This window comes from Anabrus simplex, chromosome 7 (assembly GCF_040414725.1).
Source record: "Anabrus simplex isolate iqAnaSimp1 chromosome 7, ASM4041472v1, whole genome shotgun sequence".
NCBI lineage: Eukaryota > Metazoa > Arthropoda > Insecta > Orthoptera > Tettigoniidae > Anabrus > Anabrus simplex.
Window position 1 is genome coordinate 220,412,268 of NC_090271.1, and position 20,405 is coordinate 220,432,672.

At 41.8% G+C, this 20,405-nt stretch overlaps 1 protein-coding gene across 1 annotated transcript in view; it reads right to left on the reverse strand.

Moving 5' to 3' along the window:
- Positions 1-19,660, reverse strand: part of otk (off-track) — a 426,112-nt gene extending 406,452 nt beyond the window's left edge. Inside the window, exons 1-2 of the mRNA XM_068228745.1 lie at positions 19,636-19,660; positions 19,261-19,557 (exon numbers count right to left, since the gene is read on the reverse strand). Coding sequence (XP_068084846.1) covers positions 19,261-19,557; positions 19,636-19,660 — 322 coding nt within the window. The remainder of the gene's footprint in view (positions 1-19,260; positions 19,558-19,635) is intronic.
- Positions 19,661-20,405: the final 745 nt, after the last annotated feature.

Genomic DNA, 20,405 nt, shown 5'->3' on the forward strand with positions numbered 1-20,405 from the left:
AGGATAGGAAAGGGCTAGGAGCGGGAAGGAAATGACCGTGGCCTTAATTAACCCGAGAGGAGTAACGTGACTTTTCGTAACGCCAATAGTAACGTGGGATGTGTCCGGCCCCGCGGTGTAGGGGGCAACGCGTCCGCCTGTCACCCGGCAGCCCCAGGTTCGATTCCCGGCCGGATCAGGGTTTCTTAACTGTAAATGATTAATATCCCTGGCCTGGGTGTTTGTGTCGTCCTTAACATTCTTTGCCTCACATTCAACACCCTACACTTCCGCAGTTTCATTACACACAGGTCCCTGTTTGTATGGTGTAAGTAGTGGCAAAAGATCTACAGAGGTCGACGCCACGAACAAATATATTTAAAAAGTGGGGTGTCCCTGGACCTCCATCAGTTTCCTGTCTTTTGCGATAATGGCATGAAAGCATAACCAAATTTTACTAAATAAAGAAACATTAAGCGAGGTTTTAACAACAATGAAACTGCGATATTGTGTAAAGTACTTCATTGTCGCGTCAGAAAACAGATACAAAAAATACCGAACAACACAGTTTGCCATCATTGAAGTTTTTATTACAATTCTGTTTCGTTGTAAGACTCATTCAGATTCACTTGTTATGTGTTCTCCAGCATCAAAAATATTTTCCATGTGGTTTGTGCACATACAACAGAATGGTCTAGTCTTCAGTAAATTAAGTTCCACAAACGATGACGTATGGTGTCCACGGGCACCCCAGTCACATTAACTGGCTGTTTTCTTTCTCCAGCTCAAAGAACACTGGAGATGCATGTAAGAGAACACCTGAATGAAGGTAGACCAAGTATTAGCAGTATAGCCAACCAAACACGGATACAGTAGTTACACATTTCACCGTGGGGGTCTGGCAACACCACGCGTTACCTCTCCCGGGTTAAGGTACAGCCCCAGTATTTGACTGGCGTGAAAATCGGAAACGACAGAAAACAAGTGCTGGCAGTGGCGTTCGAATCCCCATTATCTCTCGAATGTAAGCTGACAGCTATGTGACCCAAACCACACAGCCACTCGCGCTGTTGCATGAATTCCAACCTAGCTCTCAACCAAACTTGGTACACGTAAGACTACCTGAAAAAGAAATACTGCGGAGGTTAAATACCTCTAGCACCCCTAACGAAGGGGTGACATGTACAAATTATCGACAACGACCTATACTATTGTCGAATTCTTAGTTTTCGACTGAGATGAATTGTGATACTCTGGATGCCATTATGTGCACAATAATATGTGTCCAAGTTCCACACCTCCATCGGCATAGGAATTGAGTAGCGGTGAAAACGAAAATGTCCAAAACGACCGAAATTAGTGTTCATTAACAGTTTTCGGGGGTCACTAGGCTGACTGGTGGCAGGTGTAATAATAATAATAATAATAATAATAATAATAATAATAATAATAATAATAATAATAATAATAATGCTTTTAGGTCTCACTAACTACTTTTCCGTTTTTGGAGACAGCGAGGTTCCGGAATGTTGTCCCTCAGTTCTTTTACGTGCCAGTAAATGTACCGAACCGAGGCTGACGTATTTGAGCGCCTTCAAATACCACCGGTGCACCCAGCCTGTCATGTTGGGGTCAGAAGGCCAGCGCCTAAAGTGAAACATTCAATAAATCACCCATGCAAATCCAGGCACTACAACTAGTATTTTTACAGTAAAAGTATGAAACAGTTGGTTCATGCTACGAATATCCTGGCCTCTGTTTCGAATCTAGAGTGAAGTCAATGTCCTAAAGAAGTTGATTTCCGAGGCAATGGATTCATCGCAGACTAGTGTCATTGTTTTAACGGGGAATGCAATGATGATACCCTCTCGGCCCTAATCAAAGTAGAAGAAGTTAACTCCGACACTTGAATACATTTCACTCTCCACGCGATAACAGACGAGCTGTCAGACCCAAGAGAAAGACAGCGAACCCGGTTGTGAAATCCAAGCAGTACATTCGAAGGAGCGTAATACAAGTCACCTTCATATCATCTAGCGAAGGGGCGGTCGTCTTACAGTGCACGACTAAGACCTTTTAAGAACAGTGTGAGTCAGTCGTTTTAATTTTCTTTTGCTAGTCGTTTTAAGGTCGTAAACAAATCCAGGTTTTCGGCGATGATGGGATGGAAATGGTCTAGGATTGGCAAGGAAGCGACCATGGCCATGATTAGACCCTGGAATGAAAATGGGAAATCATCTTAGGTCTGCTGAAGGTAGAACTCGACCCACCATCTCCCGAATGCAAGCTTACAGCTACACGATCCATTACGGTATAGTCAGTCCAAGTTCGATTACTCCAAGGATGTTTGTCACGAGTACCGATCAGTACGGTAATCAACAGAATTATTATTCGCCAGAAGATAGGCCTACTATTCAATAGTCCGTTTCAAATGGGAAGCTGTTTATTTTCGGCGGTTTTTATGAACTAAAAGTATTTTGGCCTGGAGCAAGGTATATCTAACCACGGTAACTAGAAAAGAGACGGTAGGTGCCACGAGACGGATGCGCAGTAGACTGGTGTGGACGTGACGTCATTGGACTCTCCCTCCCATTACACTACGCATTGTTTTGCGTGTTTGTCAGTCTATATACTCTTTGGTGTCAGTGATTTTTATTCTAAGCAATAAAGCTGGGTGCATTGCTGTTCATCTGCGATCTGCACATTGTTTCTTTAATAATTTAATTACTTTCGAAGTTTGCGAATGTTTTAAAAGTCGTGAACTCGTGTGTATCGTTCGTGAGTGAAGTGAATTTCAGTGTATATGTCGTGTTTGTGCTGTTAAAATGCCATGCCATGCAGGCGCAGGCTGTACAAACCATCCTAACAACGCAAAGAGGTTCGAACCCTACTGTCGGCAGCCCTGAAAATGGTTTTCCGCGGTTTACCATTTTCACACCAGGCAAATGCTGGGGTTGTACCTTAATTAGGGCCACGGCCGCTTCCTTCCCACTCCTAACCCTTCCCTGTCTCATCGTCGCCATAAGACCTATCTGTGTCGGTGCGACGTAAAGCAACTAGCAAAAAAAAACCACGCAAAGAGACGGTAAGTTGTCATTTCCCAAAAGACCCAACTCTGCGCAGACAGTGGGCAGTTTTTTTTTGTATAATAAAATATATTTTTAAACTCTAAAATCGCACGCATATAGGGCCTACTCCGAACATTTTCTGCCATCTGATTTTGAAAAACATTTACAATACAAACTGTTATAGACACTCTTGTTGAAAAAAGGAACTGTTCCTTCCCAAAATATTCGCAAAATTCAAAGAGAAATACACATGCATAGGGCACTTATTTTAAATTCCTTCAAGTAAATGGGGGCTGTAAATACTAAAATTTCTGGTATATTGAGGCACTTAAAAAGATATTTAAACATATTAGCAAAATATTTCACTAATCTGGCCTTCAAAGTAGGTCTGCAATATTTGCAAAAGCATGACTTACTTGACCTATTTCCTTTAATTCCAGGTGGAACATAGGGCCTCGACGAAATTTCTCCAGCTTGTTCTATCTGCCGCCAATGCTTTCTACCTCCTTCCATGTCTTCTTAACTCCAGCAATCTCCTTGTCTATGGTTCTCTTCCAGGTAATCCTCGGTCTGCCTTGCCTGCGACTTCCTTGTGGATTCCAACTCAATGCCTGCCTTGTGATACTTTCTTGTGGTCTTCTCAGGGTGTACCCAATCCATCTCCATTCTCTTCTCATTATCTGTTACTGTATGGGACTTTGACTTGTGGCCTCCCAAAGGTCTTTGTTTAAGATGGTCTTTGGCCACCATATTCTCATAATGTTCCTCAAACGCCTATTTATAAAAGTCTGTAACCTTGTAGTAATGTCTTTGGTCACTTTCCAGGTCTCACTTCCATACAGTCTCTCTCTCCAGTCGTTCCACTCATGACTGAGTATCGTGACCCAAGGACTTTGTTGTTTCTTTTATAAGCTGATACCATTCTGTACGTACTTGCGTTTCCCGGACAGTAACTCTCCATGGTAAGTCCATGATTCTCTTGCTCGATCAACCCATCTTTTTGCGACCCGTCCTCGTGTCCTTGTACCAGAACTTTTCCTTGGACAATTCATTTCTCGAGGTTGTCATCTTCTCTTCTCATAATGTGACCAAAGAATTGCAGGACTCTCTGGTACACAACTTGGCATAAACTTTCTTGTATTCCAATTTCCCGGATGACAGAATCATTTGTTCGCCTGGCTGTCCACGGTATTCGCAACATCCTTCTCCAACACCACATTTCAAAGGCGTTGATTCGGTTCCTGTCTTTAGCTTTTGTGGTCCAAGTTTCGCATCTATACAGGAAGATCGAGAACACAACCGAATGGACTAATCTTTTCTTCGTATTCATAGATATTGCTTTATCTTGCCAGATCCTTAATTTTGCCATCGCTGCACGTCCTAGAATGATGCGACGTTTGATTTCTTTTTCGCAGCTACTTTTATCCTCGATTATTGAACCAAGATAAGGAAACTGACAGACTCTTTGGAGACTGTTAAGGTGCTGTGGCAGCTGAATCTCTGCACCTTTGTTGACAATCATTAGTTTTGTCTTGTTCCAATTAATTTCCATGACAAGTTTGTGACTTTCCTGTTGTACACGATCCATTATCTCGACAAGCTCCTGTACACTGCTGGCTACAAGTGTGGTGTCGTCTGCAAAACGGAGGTTTAACATTTGAGTTGAATATCCTTAGCTTCGTTTTTATACGAATGTGAGGGAATCTCCATACTGGTCGTAACTGTGCAAAAGCTCCTTTGGCTTTATTTATACGACTCACCACATCTCTAAAAACACCTCCATCCTGGCTTATCATGCTTCCTAAGTAGCAAAATTCCTCTACCCTTTCTATATCCATTCCATCTAGAGTCAAGCTACAATTCTTACGATGGTTTATTTGCAAAAGCACACAAGCAAAGTAATAAAACGAATAGTTTTATGCAATATCTTAGTGGTTTTCATCTGAAAAGATTATATTACAACGTAAACGTATTTGTGATAAGGAAGATAAGCGCCGCGCTCGGCACACTGATTTGCAGTAAGTTACAGCGCCTGGCAGACTAGAGTCCACTGACGTCACACGCTCCTGGCCGGCTGCGCGTGACACCTACCGTCTCTCTTCTAGTTACCCTGTATTTAACGTAGTGAAATTTTCGACGCAGTGCAACGCACTGAGAGGGTGGAATAACCTGACGACACAGCATTCCCTTGGTTGGACTATTCCGACTGGAATCACTAGGTCAAAACCCTTCCCATTCAACACGGACTATAAGTGTGAAGCTATTCGCACGCTATTAAAATTCAACAACTCCTTCTCAAACATATCACACAGACCCCCGCCCCTCCCCCGCTCGCTACGTGGGACAAGTAAGTATATAACAGCCCTTTAATCTAGTAAGAAAAGCCCAATAGGGCCTCTGCTGCCAAGACGGCTGCTGCCCAACAAGATGGCCTGCAGATACTGAAGTGACACGTTGACAGTGACGTCCTCAGGTGTATGATATACTGAGAAGTTGCACATTTCCCCAAAGTCTTTCATTTCCACCATTGTGAGCTGTCCGCGTAAAACTATACAAGTGCCAGAAAAAATAAAATTTAGTTCTTTGATCGAGTTCGGTATGTGTGGCGTGGCCATTAATAACCAAGTGTGTATTTTCCTATTCGTCCTCCTTGAGATAAAAAAAACGAGCTCCTTAGATGGCAACTAATGTATATGTCAGAATTTGTTTTAAAAATCTATATAACTGTCGGATATTGTGGAGACTTCTTAGATCTTGCTTCTCAAGCTGATAAGTTCATCAATACTGCCAAGTCCCAGATCTCCTAAGTGTCTAGGATTAGAATAACGTCTAACAGTCCCAATAAACTACGAAGAAATATAGCCCTATATGTGACAATGAGGATTGTCGGAAAAAGTGCAGAATTTTTCAAATTTGGACAAGTTTATACCATTAAGTTAAAAGAAAGGCATTACTGCAAGGAAAGAGAAGGATATTTTATCCATATTGGAGTTCAAATATGTAAAATATAAAGTTTGCAAGTGACTATTTTTTAACACATTTCGAAATGATTTCTTACTCCATGTTCATGAAGTAACATTATGCATTGATTATAGGCTCAGGATAGAGTGTCTTCTTTTTCCTATCGTTTTTACAGCGATACTGCAGGGTTCGCTGCTTTGCACGCCATTCTCCAGTGAATCCATCAGGTCTGACACCCACGATCTTCATGTCTTCCTTCAGACGATCAAGCCACGTTTCTTGGGGCGGCCACGTGGTCAAATTCCTGTCTTAGTAACTGTTCGAAAGTCTCTTCTCATGGTATGTCCATGCCGTCTGAGGCGAGCTTCTCGCATCTTGTCCGAAATTGGTGCAACACCCATCCGTTGTCAGACATGATCATTTCTGACGTGGTCGAGTTTCGTAAGTCCTAACGACCAATGGAGCATTTCCATTCCATACAGGGCTTAGTCATGTCTTATTGAGACCAGTCAGCATTCTGAACCATAGACTGCAACTGGTCTAATCATGGATTTATACATTTTCCGCATGAGATAATCGGGTATTTTCTTGCCGCAGAGATAAAAGAAAAGAATAATTATATAATTAAAACACTAGGCTGACTTTTGTTACAACGAATTTGAGAGAATGACTACACCGATTGGCATCGTAGAGCCCTTGGCCTGTAGATTTGCATAACAATTCTTGCCGTATATTTTTAAATTACTAAAGGAAATGTAGCATTCTGAATAGCCAAAGCACTCGCCAGTACTTGAAGGCCGCCTGAACCGTGAGAGCGCTGGACATGTGGTACGATAGACGAGGTGGAAGAAGGTAAGCACGCATCAGCAGTCTGATGTCTTCCTTGTCCATTATTAATCTTATCACGTATTATTCATTTACATTCCATGTAATGTTTACTGTATCTGATATTCTTGTACTTAGCGCTAATTTCTGGTACTTATAACGCTCCTGATAAACTCCATGGCGGTTATATATTTTCCAGACTTGGAAAATGTTACTTCACGTTCTGTTTTATTGCCGATTAAAAGAGTATCATATTTCCACATAAAAATACGCAGTATACTATGACAGTCCTAAATACCGTACATTTTGAAAAATGTAAAAGTCATTATTAAATAAGATTCAACAATGTACTTGTTTGTTTTTAGTTTTCAGTTTTTAGGCATGCATAGTTGCCCACGGACAGTTGTTCACAAGTATCCCATCACTTCAGAGGTGATTGACAAATCTCCTCAAGCTAGACAATTCCACAACCTATGTCTGATCCGGCACCTAGCTTTCGAAAGTCATAAAATCAGACGGTGCTTGAAACTTGCCCAGGACTGTACTGCGGTCAGGGGCAAGACAAGTGGCGATATCCACTCCTGCTAGGCGGTGATTTAACAAGCTTCTCGTTTAACTTGTAACGAGAGCCGGCCCCGACTGCCTGACGGAAATATCTGGTGTCGCGGCTGCTTCCGGATAGTCCACTCCATTGCTAGTATCTTACTTTGTTTTTCTCATCATTAAAGTTCATTGAAACATCGAGGACATTTCATCATCATCATCATCATCATCATCTGTTTACCCTCCAGGTTCGGTCTTTCCCTCGGACTTAGCGAGGGATCCCACCTCTACCGCCGCAAGGGCAGTGTCCTGGAGCTTCAGACTCTTGGTCGGGGGATACAACTGGAGAGTATGACCAGTACCTCGCCCAGGCGGCCTCACCTGCTATGCTGAACAGGGGCCTTGTGGAGGGATGGGAAGATTGGAAGGGATAGGCAAGGAAGAGGGAAGGAAGCGGCCGTGGCCTTAAGTTAGGTACCATCCCGGCATTCGCCTGGAGAAGTGGGAAACCACGGAAAACCACTTCCAGGATGGCTGAGGTGGGAATCGAACCCACCTCTACTCAGTTGACCTCCCGAGGCTGAGTGGACCCCGTTCCAGCCCTCGTACCACTTTTCAAATTTCGTGGCAGAGCCGGGAATCGAACCCGGACCTCCGGGGGTGGCAGCTAATCACGCTAACCACTACACCACAGAGGCGGACAGGCTTCACACTTACATGGTTAATTAAAAGAATTACGGTAAAACTCCAAAAACATAACTGAAATGAGTACTGTATTTACAGTACAGTATTTGTGGAGTAGGACTGAGAAGAATTTCCAATTGCCTTTCGCTTGAAGAATAGGTCCACTGATCCGCACATTTTGTTCTTTGCCGCTTAAACTATCTAAGTAAAGATTCTTCAACATCTTCGTGCTCAGATGATCTGGCTTGCTTGAATTTTTAAGATTTTTCTTCGAAAAGAGACATATTTTCTCTCTGTCCTTCCAAACTCTAGGGGCTGCCTGGCCGAGGCAGTAAAGGCGTGCTCGGTTCGCACGGAAGGACGTGGGGTTCGAATCCCCGTCAGGTAGTCGTAAAATTTAAGAAACGAGATTTCCACTTCCGGAGATGCACATGGCCCTGAGGTTCATTCAGCCTACACCAAAAATGAGTACCAGGGTTAATTCCTGGGGGCAAAGGCGGCCGGGCGTAGGGCTAACCACTCTACCCCATCAAGTGGCGAGGTTACGAATAGTGGAAGCCTTTACCTTCCACCCCTCCAAGGGCCTTCATGGCCTATACGGAGACGACGTTGCTTTGCTCTTTCTTTGCTTTTTTCCTTCTGATACACACAATTCATTCGCGGTGCTGACTTTTGTATCGTCATTTTCTAGTCGCCATGTGTGACTTTTCTTCATTATTAAACACTTTTCTTTTCTTTTCTTTTCTTTTCTTTTCTTTTCTTTTCTTTTGCATCTTCACAGCGGTGATTGTTTTGACTATTTAACAGACTGATTTGAAATCTACAATAATAAGCGTTACATTGTTGTCAGCAATCTCCAATTATGTAACAAACAAAAATCAACACTGGACGATATAGCCGATACATTTTTCCGAAAATGTTATTAAAATACCTCGTTTTATACGATATGTAGTAATAAGCGACGTCGTACTAAGCGATTTTTTAAATACAATGTTTATATAGGATTTAGAGGGGACCGTTACATTTCGCCGTTATATCCAGTTCATCGTTAAACGGTTTTGACTGTATTTCTCATTCTGTCAATTGCTAACCGCTAACATCTAGGACTAAGTCATCTTTATGCAATACAAACCGAAAATGCATCTCTGTGGATGTATATATTTTTGCATTTGTCCAACATCAGAAGCTCTCACACATTTATGGCTATGGGGGATGATAAAGTATGGAAGTATGGGTAATGCTGAGTACCTGCATTCAAGCCATGATTAGGCAAGGACGATACTGTGATAGGTCTCATCGCAGCGGTTTCTGAGCGAACAAAAAAAATGGCAAACTATTTTCCTCGCTTCATTACCGCACTCTACAATTGCACTAGTAGCAAAGCCAGACCTGAAGCTCAGATCCCAGCTAATAGAAAAGAAATGACAAGGCCACTGTGCTTCAATCGTAAATTCGAAAGCTGTGGATTTGGATCCCAACTGTGTCAGGTAGGTCATTTCTGTTCACGGCATCATAAATGTACTCAGTTCAATAGCCTCTTTGTAGTCTTGCACTTCTTCAAAAGTTTCCTGTCACTCCTTTCTATTTAGATCCAGGTTCCTCCAATTTCGAAACACCAAGGTTCGTTTTTACCACCTCTTCTTAGATCTTCCAACGTTTCTAGTTCCTTCAGGTATGATAATGATAATGAAGATCTGATGACTTTCAAACGTAGCAAATGCTCAACCCTGTTCAGCCGTATGCTTAAAGGAAATTCGTGCTCTCATACTTCCCGCGGTGTGTAGCTCTTTTCAGGTACACCTACGATGAAGTGTATTGCACACACCTTATCTATAATTTTGACCATAATGACCACTAATGGTCCGTATTGACTTACATCACTATTATTTATTATTTAAGGATCCGCCTTGTCAATGCAATACAATTTCTAGTATATTTGCTAATACAGCAAATACATAAATATATATAAGTACATGTTTTGAGAATGTATTAATTTTCTCTTCTTCAGCTTACAGGTTAAAATCACTTAAATGTATTAGACCTTTTAAAATGTGGCCTGACATAAAACAGGTCTTAAACAATAGAATAAAACATTAAAAGTTCAAACATGAAAAACATTCATGTTATGTCCAGTCTTGTCCTGTGTCTTGTAAATGTCATGCGAGAGTTCATGTATAGTACTAATGCTCTAAATCAGCTTAATATTAATATTGTACATGAACCCTCACACAATATTTACAGGACAAGATTGGACATAATATAATATTAATACTATACATGCTACACTGCAAATGTACTACGCATTGTATTGCATTGACAAGGCGGATCCTTAAATAATTAATAATACTGCACACACCTTTCCAACCACATACTAGTCACCCCATCAAATCTCTGACACGGCTCGGAATCAAAACCCTAATAGCACGCGCGAACCGTAACACTACGAAGTAAGTAACTGTAGAGCCCACGTAACTCATATTATGTTACTTCCTTTCTTAAAATATTAAAACACTTCCCAGCGATTTTTCATGGTAGAACAAGGAATTGGAACCCACTTCACTCGGATGAGAAGATAATACGAACTCCGAGAGTGCAAACTACGATTACGGTACTGCGTAATTAGATTCAGACGCTTTGTATCGTTTGAGGCGGGCTGGCCAGATTCGCTTACAAAGGCGCGCTGCATACTGTACTGCGGCGCAGTCTATACTTCAGGGTATTTATTGTATACACCAGGATTCCAGCCAAGTTCCGAGGGTACTCCAGGAAATTACTTTTGTTCCATAATGTTTACGCATTACTCACCAACATTCACAACCACGACATTTCATTGTTTTACCATGAATACAAAGTATGAGATCATTAATATTTCTTCAACCTTAGAGCTCCTTTCTCGACAGTATTCCATTGTTCTTGAAGCAGAATGCATTCTACCATTAACTATCTTGGAACTGTCCTTACCCGTCAACTGCATTGTGCTTGGAACGGAGCATACGCTCGAAGCAACTTGAGGAGCGCTGTAATATGACCAAGATTCGTCCTGGGAATTACCCTATTCACAAGACTGTGTACGCCTGGCTTAATACTGCCATCGCCAAATGAACTGAGAAAAAAATTTCTAAGGCTTGTATATCCAAGATGATTTCTCCGTGATCGATATAAATGGAACGAGTCGTGTGACCTTTATACAGTAGGCATAAAAAACAGTGCTGATATTACAAACATGCTCTGAACTTCAAGATATGTCATTATAACATGCAAGGTAGCGTCGGTAAAACATGTATTCAAAATGTTTTAGCGGCCGATGACCTTCGATGTTAGGCCCCTTTAAACAACAAGCATCATCATCATCATCATCATCATCATAATCATAATCATAATCAAAATGTGTACCCTCACATCTCACGCATTGTTTATAACGGTCCTGGGGAACATGTTAATGAATACAGGTTGCTACAAGGACACAAAACATAACTATCTCCTTCCGTAATTCGGGAACATTCCTAGGTGGGTCATCTGACGAGAAAACAGATTCTTTAACTATTTATTTTCATTTCTGTTTCTCGATCTTATCAATCATATAGCCAGACCATGTTAGTTTATTTTTATACGCCAGGGTAAGTAGTTCAGATGGTAAAGCGCTGGCCTTCGAGTTCAAGGTGACAGGTTCTATCCCGACTCAGTCCGATGGTATTTGAAGGTGCACGAAAACATACGACAACCTCGTCTCAGTACATATTCCTAAAATAGCTCCTATGGGACAAAATGCAGGCTCCTCGACGTCTCTGAAAACCATAATAGCACTGTAGTTAGTGGGGCGTAAAGACATCACCATTATTATTATTATTATTATTATTATTATTATTATTATTATTATTATTATTATTATTATTATTTATACGTTTCAAATACTTATTTACAGGTATACTTGATAGAATTTCAGGTTTATACTGTATGTTATTAAACTCTGGATATTTTCGCTTAAAAGCCAATAGCACTTGCATTCAGGCCAATGGTGCACAATAGGGGCCGATGACCTAGATGTTGGGCCCCTTTAAACAACAAGCACCAGCACTGAATGGTGCACAAACTCCTCGCTTTAAAGTTTCCAGAAGATAAATAAAATAAAAACATTAATAATGTTTTATTCTTTAAAAAAGTCCGTTTCGCATTTACCTCGCATTTTAGTATAGGCCTACACTTAGCTTTTGAGTAAACTTCGCAATTTTTACCTTTTTTTACAATTTATTTTACGACGTAACGACACAGATAGGTCTTATGGCGACGATGGGATAAAAAAGGGCTAGGAGTGGGAAGAAAGACCATAGCCTTAATTAAGTTACAGCCCCATAATTTTCCTGGAGTGAAAATGGAAAACCAAGGAAAAGCTTTTTCATGGTTTTCAATAGTGGAGTTCGAACCCACTATCTCCCGATTGCAAGCTAACAGCTACATCAGCTACTCTGTCGGTATCTTGCATTTCATTTCATTCCCATAACACATTAAAAGTGGTTTATAGATCGTGAAAATGATATAACACAAAATTAGAAGAGATTATACCGAGCGAGTTGGCCGTGCGGTTAGGGTCGCGTAGCTGTCAGCTTGCATTCAGGCGATGATGAATTCGAATCTCACCTCCGGCAGCCCTGAAGCTGGTTTTCCGCGGTTTCCCATGTTCACACCAAGAAAATGTCGGGGCTGTACCTTGATTAAGGCCACGGCCGTTACCTTTCCAATCCTAGCCTTTTTCCATCCTGCGTCAGCGAAAACTTTTGATGTGACGTTAAACCACGAGCAAAAAAGCCTTTATAAGCATTTCGCGTAGTACCGGTGTTGCGAAAATCGCCACCTCTAACCATGGGCATACAAGAACTCGGGGGAATATTTCAGACGCTTGGTTATCTACTGACGGATGATGAGATAAGGACACTCCTTTTAGGGCAGTTCCATTAGCGGTGGTCCGACTTCACTCGATCAGATCTTGAATTGTGGTCATTTCCCCCAACACAGTGTACTCCCGTCAGCGAGCGGGTTCTAGTGTGAAGAATGGTGCTACCCATATCGGGGCTGTTTATATTCACTTAATTACTTGTTCGCATGCTATCGCTAACACACGCAGGCTGGATGCTTTATGGTTCGCAATACTTCACTCTCCCTGTTTACGTTCGTGTGTAACAGGGACACGCCTGTTTGGCCGCTCACTCACTCTGTGATAAGAGATGACCATGGGAAAGAAACACGATTTTATTAGCTTTGCTTATTCACGAAAAATTCTCATAGTCCTGATCATAGCTGAAAGGATACAATCACGATGAACCAATTTAATAAAGGAACCGAATGATCACTGCTAGAAAAGAGGACACCAAGGTCTGTAATGCAGCTCTTCGCTCCAGTATATGGAACGCTTTTTCTAACTACGAGAGTTTACCTCGGAAGCTATGTGCTGTCATGTTAGAAGTTACATTTTCATAACTGAATGATACCCGTTACATAGATATGTTAATGCTAGCATTTCCAACCGAATTTGTCAGAAAGTCCTAAAGCAGCAGTGAAAAGTAGCTAAACTGCCTATTCAGTGGAGATGAAATAGTTACTAAAGTATTATTTAAACAATATCAAAGTGTCATTTCCTTCCTCGCTGTATTTTTGTTAAACAGTCTGAAACGTGCAAAAAAAAAAGAAAAAGAAAAAAAGACAAGCGCAGAGAAAAATTTATACGAAACAAACTTTGAAATAAATATATTTCAATGCATAACTCCATCGGAGTCCGCTTCTGTGGCGGAGTGGTTAGTGTGATTAGCTGCCACGCCTGGAGGCCACGAAATCTGAAAAGTGGTGCGAGGGCTGAAACGGGGTCGGCTCAGCCTAGGGAGATTAACTGATTAAAGGGGGTTCGATTCCTACCTCAGCCATCCTCGAAATGGTTTTCCGTGGTTTACCACTTCTTCTCAGGCAAATAAATAATTAATTCAGGACGACCCAATAAATGCGCGCACACACACATACCACACAATTCTATTCAGACATGAATGACCACACTCACTAATTGCTGGCTATTTACAAGTCTCTTTTCTTTAGACACAGCAGAGAGTCCAGCTCGTAAGAATTACCTGAGAGGGCTTTAATCCCATTCACAACCTCCCTTTACTTTCGCTTCTCCAAGTTCAGTCACCCCACACAGCAGCTCGTGCAGACCACTAGGTTCGAACACAGTGCTACTGGCTATACAACACACGTTAACTTTCCTGGGTTCGACTCCAGAGACAGTCCAGTAACTCACACAGTCTATCACAGTGAACAAATAAACAGCAACAGCTCAACAATGCTAACCAGCAGGGCAATACTCACAAAACGACATTTAGCACTGTTCCAATTGCACTCAAGACAGCTGCTTCGGTCCACACATACACACATAGTACTCTAAGGCAGTACACAGCCTTCTGTCCCGTACGCCGTCTCCAGTCCAGCTACTCTCTGGACACTCCGACACACCAACAGCCACAACTCCTCGTCAGACCTCGGTGGGACACTAACGACAGCCAATACCTCTGTCTCCCTCAGTCCAGCCACCGGGCACTAACACACTGAGTCTCACACAGACTCCACCACGGAGTCCAACACTGACCAACTGACCGCGGCTAGTCTCCCTTTTTATAGCTCGGGTGGTGTGAACCAGAATATGCGCGATGTGACTAGAGGCGGAACATTCTTGTTACATTTCCCAAGAAATCTGAAGGGAACCAGCCGACCAGAATAATACATGGAAAGACCGGCCCCGTCCTCCAGGCTGGCTGGGAGATCCCTGATTGTTTGACTCACTAGCCCCTTTCAGGAAGTACCGAAAGGGGATATCACGGGGCTGGCACTTAAGAATATAAATGTTTAAAAAAATACAGAACTTAGTTGAGGCGATATGAGCGCCCTCAAATATCACACTACTCATTAAGGGGTGCAATATGCATTTCATTTAATATAGAAACTATATCAGTTTCTAACAGTAACACGGTTTAGAGGATACGCTTATTCAATATGAAAACAAAAATAAAATGGATGGGGACTGTCTCTCAGCCACGGTCGCAGGTCTTTTTGGCGTAGAATACGTCGTGTCGGTGTTGTCTGTTACGTCATCAGCTCAGAGACGTATGTACTAGGCAAGATGAAGAGTGAGGTACTTCGCCATTGAAGAGCTAGAAAGTGCTATTGCAACACGACTGAGTATACGAGTAACACTATGACGCACTAGCCGTGTTTCGAATGTCGTTACACACCATCACTCATACCTCAGAAATTTCTATATTGTTTGTTTTATTGTACTAATTTAATTTACGATGACCCAATCCGTTAACACACACAGAGATTTGAAAATGAATGGCAAGTCACTAACTAGTGGCTATTTAAAAAGTCTCCAGTCCTCACAGCGGGTCTTGAGCTGGGCAGTTCTTACCTAGAACGAGGGGGGGGGGTCTCCGTAATATTCACTGACAGATCTCACCTTTCACTTCTCTTCGCACGCACCATATCATTAACACAGCAGCTGCAATTCAAAACAGGTTCTAACACGCGGATGTTGGTTATCACGTAGCATGATGACGGTACACTTGGCTCAACTCCAGACAAGACCGATAACTCACACAGTCAGATTCACATGACCACTCCCCACAGTGAACTAATCAACATAATAATCATTCGACAGGACAATAACGCAGCACTAACTTAACATCAACTACTTCTCAACGACATTACGACACATTCAACGACATTCAAAGACCTCAATTAGAGTATGGTTCCAGTGTATGGGACCCACATCCGGATTACTTCGAGAATTGAAAAAGATCCTAAAGAAACGATTACAATATGTTCGGAGCGATTTCCGACAAAGGAGTAGAATTACGAAAATGTTGCAAGCTTTGGACTGGGACGAATTTTGGAGAAGGAGGCGTGAAATGACATTAGTAGACGAATAAGCTTGAGTGGAAGTTTTAAAAGTAGGAAAGATCATAATATGGAGATGAAGTTGGAATTCAAGAGGACAAATTGGGTCAAATATATTCATTTATAGGACGTGGAGTAAGGGATTTGAATAATATATGAAGGGAAATGCTCGATAAATTTCCACGTTATTCGAAAACTGATAGGGAATCTGCCACCTGGGCGACAGCACTAAATGCAGATCATTAACGACTGATGACAGCTTCAGTCCGTGGCGAGCCTTCTTTTACTGTATTTTTCTGCTGATAAAGTCCTAGTATTGCAATGATACTTGGTACGAAGATTATCCAAGGCATCAGAACATCGCTGCTGTACGAAGCAAGGTCGCGCAGGTGTGAGCTTGCATGCCGTACATAATGGGTTCGAACTGCACTTTCGGCAGCTCTGAAGATGGTCTTCCATGGTTTCCAATTTTCACACCAGCCAACCTTAATTAAGGCCACGACCACTTCCTTCCCACTCCTAGGCCTTTCCTGTCCTATCGTCGCTATAAGACCAATCAGTGTCGGTGCGACGTACAGCCTAATATAAAGAACATCGCTGCTTGCCGCTGTTACACAAGCTGTCCACAGCGCGACATGGAATCCGGTTTGTGCTAATAAATCGCTATATAAATAGCATACACGTTTGTATGTAGATGACCAACATTTCATACTACATAATATTTTAGCTTCCATTATAAAAGAGGCTATAGTATTTCAAACCTAAAATATTAATACACAGTATTCGTACAGTTTTCGTAAAATAGGCATGTAGAGCGTCAAATTGTGTATGATGTCAAATTTATATACCGGTAACTTTAAAACAGAGCTATCGCTATAGTTTTAACACTGCATCCGCAAGGTCATTCTAAGACATCATCAGCTAACGGCTCCAAGACGCCCAGCTCTTTTTCACCAGATAATTATAATACTATCGTTGATTTTACGGTACAGTTATTGAAAATCCTCAGCCAGTTTCCACTCATTCAACCACGTCAGGAATGGAACGAATGAAGCAACCATCTAGCGGCGAAGATAGGAAATGTGTAGGCTGTCGAAGCGTGTCGCACTTCTCTGTGACAATGGTGATGACTGACAGACGAAATGAAAATCATATTGGAGAGTGTTGTAGGAATGAAAGATGGCAGGGAAAACCGGAGTACCCGGAGAAAAATCTGTCCCGCCTCCGCTTTGTTCAGCACAAATCTCACGTGGAGTGACCGAGAGTTGAACCACAGAACCGAGCGGTGAGAGTCCGGTGCGCTACCGCCAAAGCTACAGAGTCTCCGGTAAAATTATAATTACCATTAAATTTACAACAAAGTTTTATTGAATTCTGTTGCATTCAACCCAAAGATATCCATTGTTAGTGGAATGCTCAAGTCACAGCCCGAGGTAGGAGCAAAGACGTGCGGCTGATTTGTTGTCTATGCATCGGTTGCCATGGCAACAAAGACGTATTTACGACGTGTTTAAAAAGGAACGCTTGGCAAGTCAAGAAGTTTAGACTTTTATTGCCCCTCTCTCAGTCGTCCACCTTTCAAAGGAGAGTGTTTCTGTGTTTTATGTGGGTGTGTGTGCTTTTTTTAAAGATCTTGTAAACTGGAAACCCTGTTTATAGAGTTTACTAGGATGCTACACAGTACAATCAATTCATAACAACTATGCGATTAAATACTTTTACCTCTTACGAAATTTCAGTCTACCTTACGAGAATATTCTAAGAGAATCTTACCGTATGTTGTAAAAATACGAAAGCAAAAACATGAAGATACAGATTATATATAGGAAAGGATTGTTTTCTATGACACAAGGATGGGAAAGGGCTAGGACTGTGAAGGTAACGTCAGTAAAGAATGATCTTCATTGGGGAAATCATATTAACGAGGTTGTTAAGAAAGGTTACAGATCTCTTCACATGGTTGTAAGAGTATTTAGGGCTTGTAGTAGGGATGTAAAGGATGGGGCGTATAAGTATCTGGTAAGACCTCAGTATGGCTGCAGTGTATGGGACCCTCACGAGGGCTACTTGGTAGGAGAACTGGAAACAATTCAAAGGAAAGCAGCACGATTTGATCTGGATTATTTCCGAAAAAGGAGAAGTGTTACAAAAATGTTGAAAATTTTGGGGTGGGAGGACTTGGGAGTAAAGAGCTGAGATGCTCGACTATGCGGTGAGCTGGATGTACCATTTCAACCACATACCAGCCCTCCCGCCAATCGTAAATTTCTGGCAGTACCGGGAATCGAGCACGGGCCCCCGAGGACGGCAGCTAATAACACTAACCGTTACGCTACAAAGGCGGACTTCGCGTAGAATGACATAAGTAGACAAATAAGCTTGAGCGGAGCTTTTAAAAGTAGGAAATATCATAATATGAAGATAAAGCTGGAATTCAATAAGACGAATTCCAGTAATAAGAAAGGCCAGAGCGCCGAGACGTCTCACAATGAAGAGTGACGCTCTGGCCTTCTACTACTGTGGTAGCCTGTGGATAGCGAGCGAAGAAAAACTGGTCCTGTGCCGTGCAACACTCACTTCATTTATATGACGAGAAGTAAGAGATTGGAATAAATTATCAAAGGAAATGGTCGATAAATTTCCAAGTTCTTTGAGAATGTAAAGGTAGGAAGACAATTGATAGAGTATCTGCTACCTGGGCGACAGCCCTAAAAGCGGATCATTGATTGATTGACTGATTAATTGATTGATAGATTGATCTTAATTAAGGTACAGTCCCCAGCACTTGTCTGATGTGAAAATGGGAATCCACAGAAAGCCATCTTCAGAGCTTCCGACGATGGGATTCAAATCCACCATCTCCCGAATGCAAGCCCACAACTACGTGATCCTATCCACACGGCCAACTCGCTCGCTCGGTGTATTGGAATTTAATTAACAATATACTGCATTATATGGGATCTATTCTGCTCAATGCTAGCTTGATTATTTATTTATTTATTTATTTATTTATTTATTTATTTATTTATTTATTTATTTATTTATTTATTTATTTATTTATTTATTTATTTTCGGTCTAGTATTATGCTGAAATACTTTCTTTACATTACAAGTGGGATTTAAATAATTTTCACTGCCATGGATTCTGTTCGGATTACCAGGGTTCAGATGTACTAGCTTGCTTCAAAATGAAGTATTTTTAATGAATTATTCTATTATTGGAGAAATATCGGGAGCATAGATTAAAATAATAAAATGTGGTACTTACACTGGATGTCGAGCGCTGCAGCCACGCTTGTGAGAGAGAAGCCAGTGCTCACGTTCCTGGCGATACACGTGAACTCCCCTGAGTCTTGCTCACGGTCTACACGAGTGATGTGCAGGTTGCTGCCCCGCTGATGACGCCGCGTCGTGTTGGGCAGCACCTGCCCATCCATCTGCCAGTAATAAGAAAGGCCAGAGCGCCGAGACGTCTCACAATGAAGAGTGACGCTCTGGCCTTCCACTACTGTGGTAGCCTGTGGATAGCGAGCGAAGAAAAACTGATCCTGTGCCGTGCAACATCCTGAAACAATAAATTAAGTATTTGATACATGCAAACTGCAATGCATTACATAAATATTCGAGTTATAAACTGTTGTGCCCTTTGTAGCCAATGGTGCAGCCATATTGAAAATTGTACCCTGCGATATCTCAGAAGTTAAGCAACACTGAGCGTGGTAACGAATTCTCCAACTATGCTGCCTTCGTGGAAGGATACGTGGCTAATATCCGAGGTGGTTGGTCAAAATGGAACTAAATTACATATTTCTTTTGAAATGTAACACTATATTTAAAAGTTATTTTCATTTTTTTCAACTGACAATATTTGGAGTAAATATAAGTATGGCGGTGGTGATGCTTATTGTTTTAACAGGAAGAATAAATGTGCAACCATCCTGTATGTACACTCTAATGCTGTCCGAACCTCCGCAGAGGTGTGCCTGAGCCGGAGTTTACGTGCGGTAGGGTGGCCACTTCCTGTCCGCTCCTCCATTCCCTTACCAACAGCGCGTGGCAACCCATCCAAATCTTGACCACGTCAAATGTTGCTTAACTTCAGAGATCTCACGGAAACCGGTGTTTCAACACGGCTACGGCCGTTGGCACTGTAATGTGTGAGTATTGCTATTTCTGATTCATCTGTTATATTGCCTTATTTCGATAATAAGTAGGCTACACCTCACGGCGATTGATAAAATAATAATAATAATAATAATAATAATAATAATAATAATAATAATAATAATAATAATAATAATGTACAGAAAAGTGCCATATTAATACACTGACTGACAGAGCAAATGCAACACCAAGAAGGAGTGGTCAGAACTTTATGCCAATTGCAGGGTAGACTGACGTCACTGAGGTATG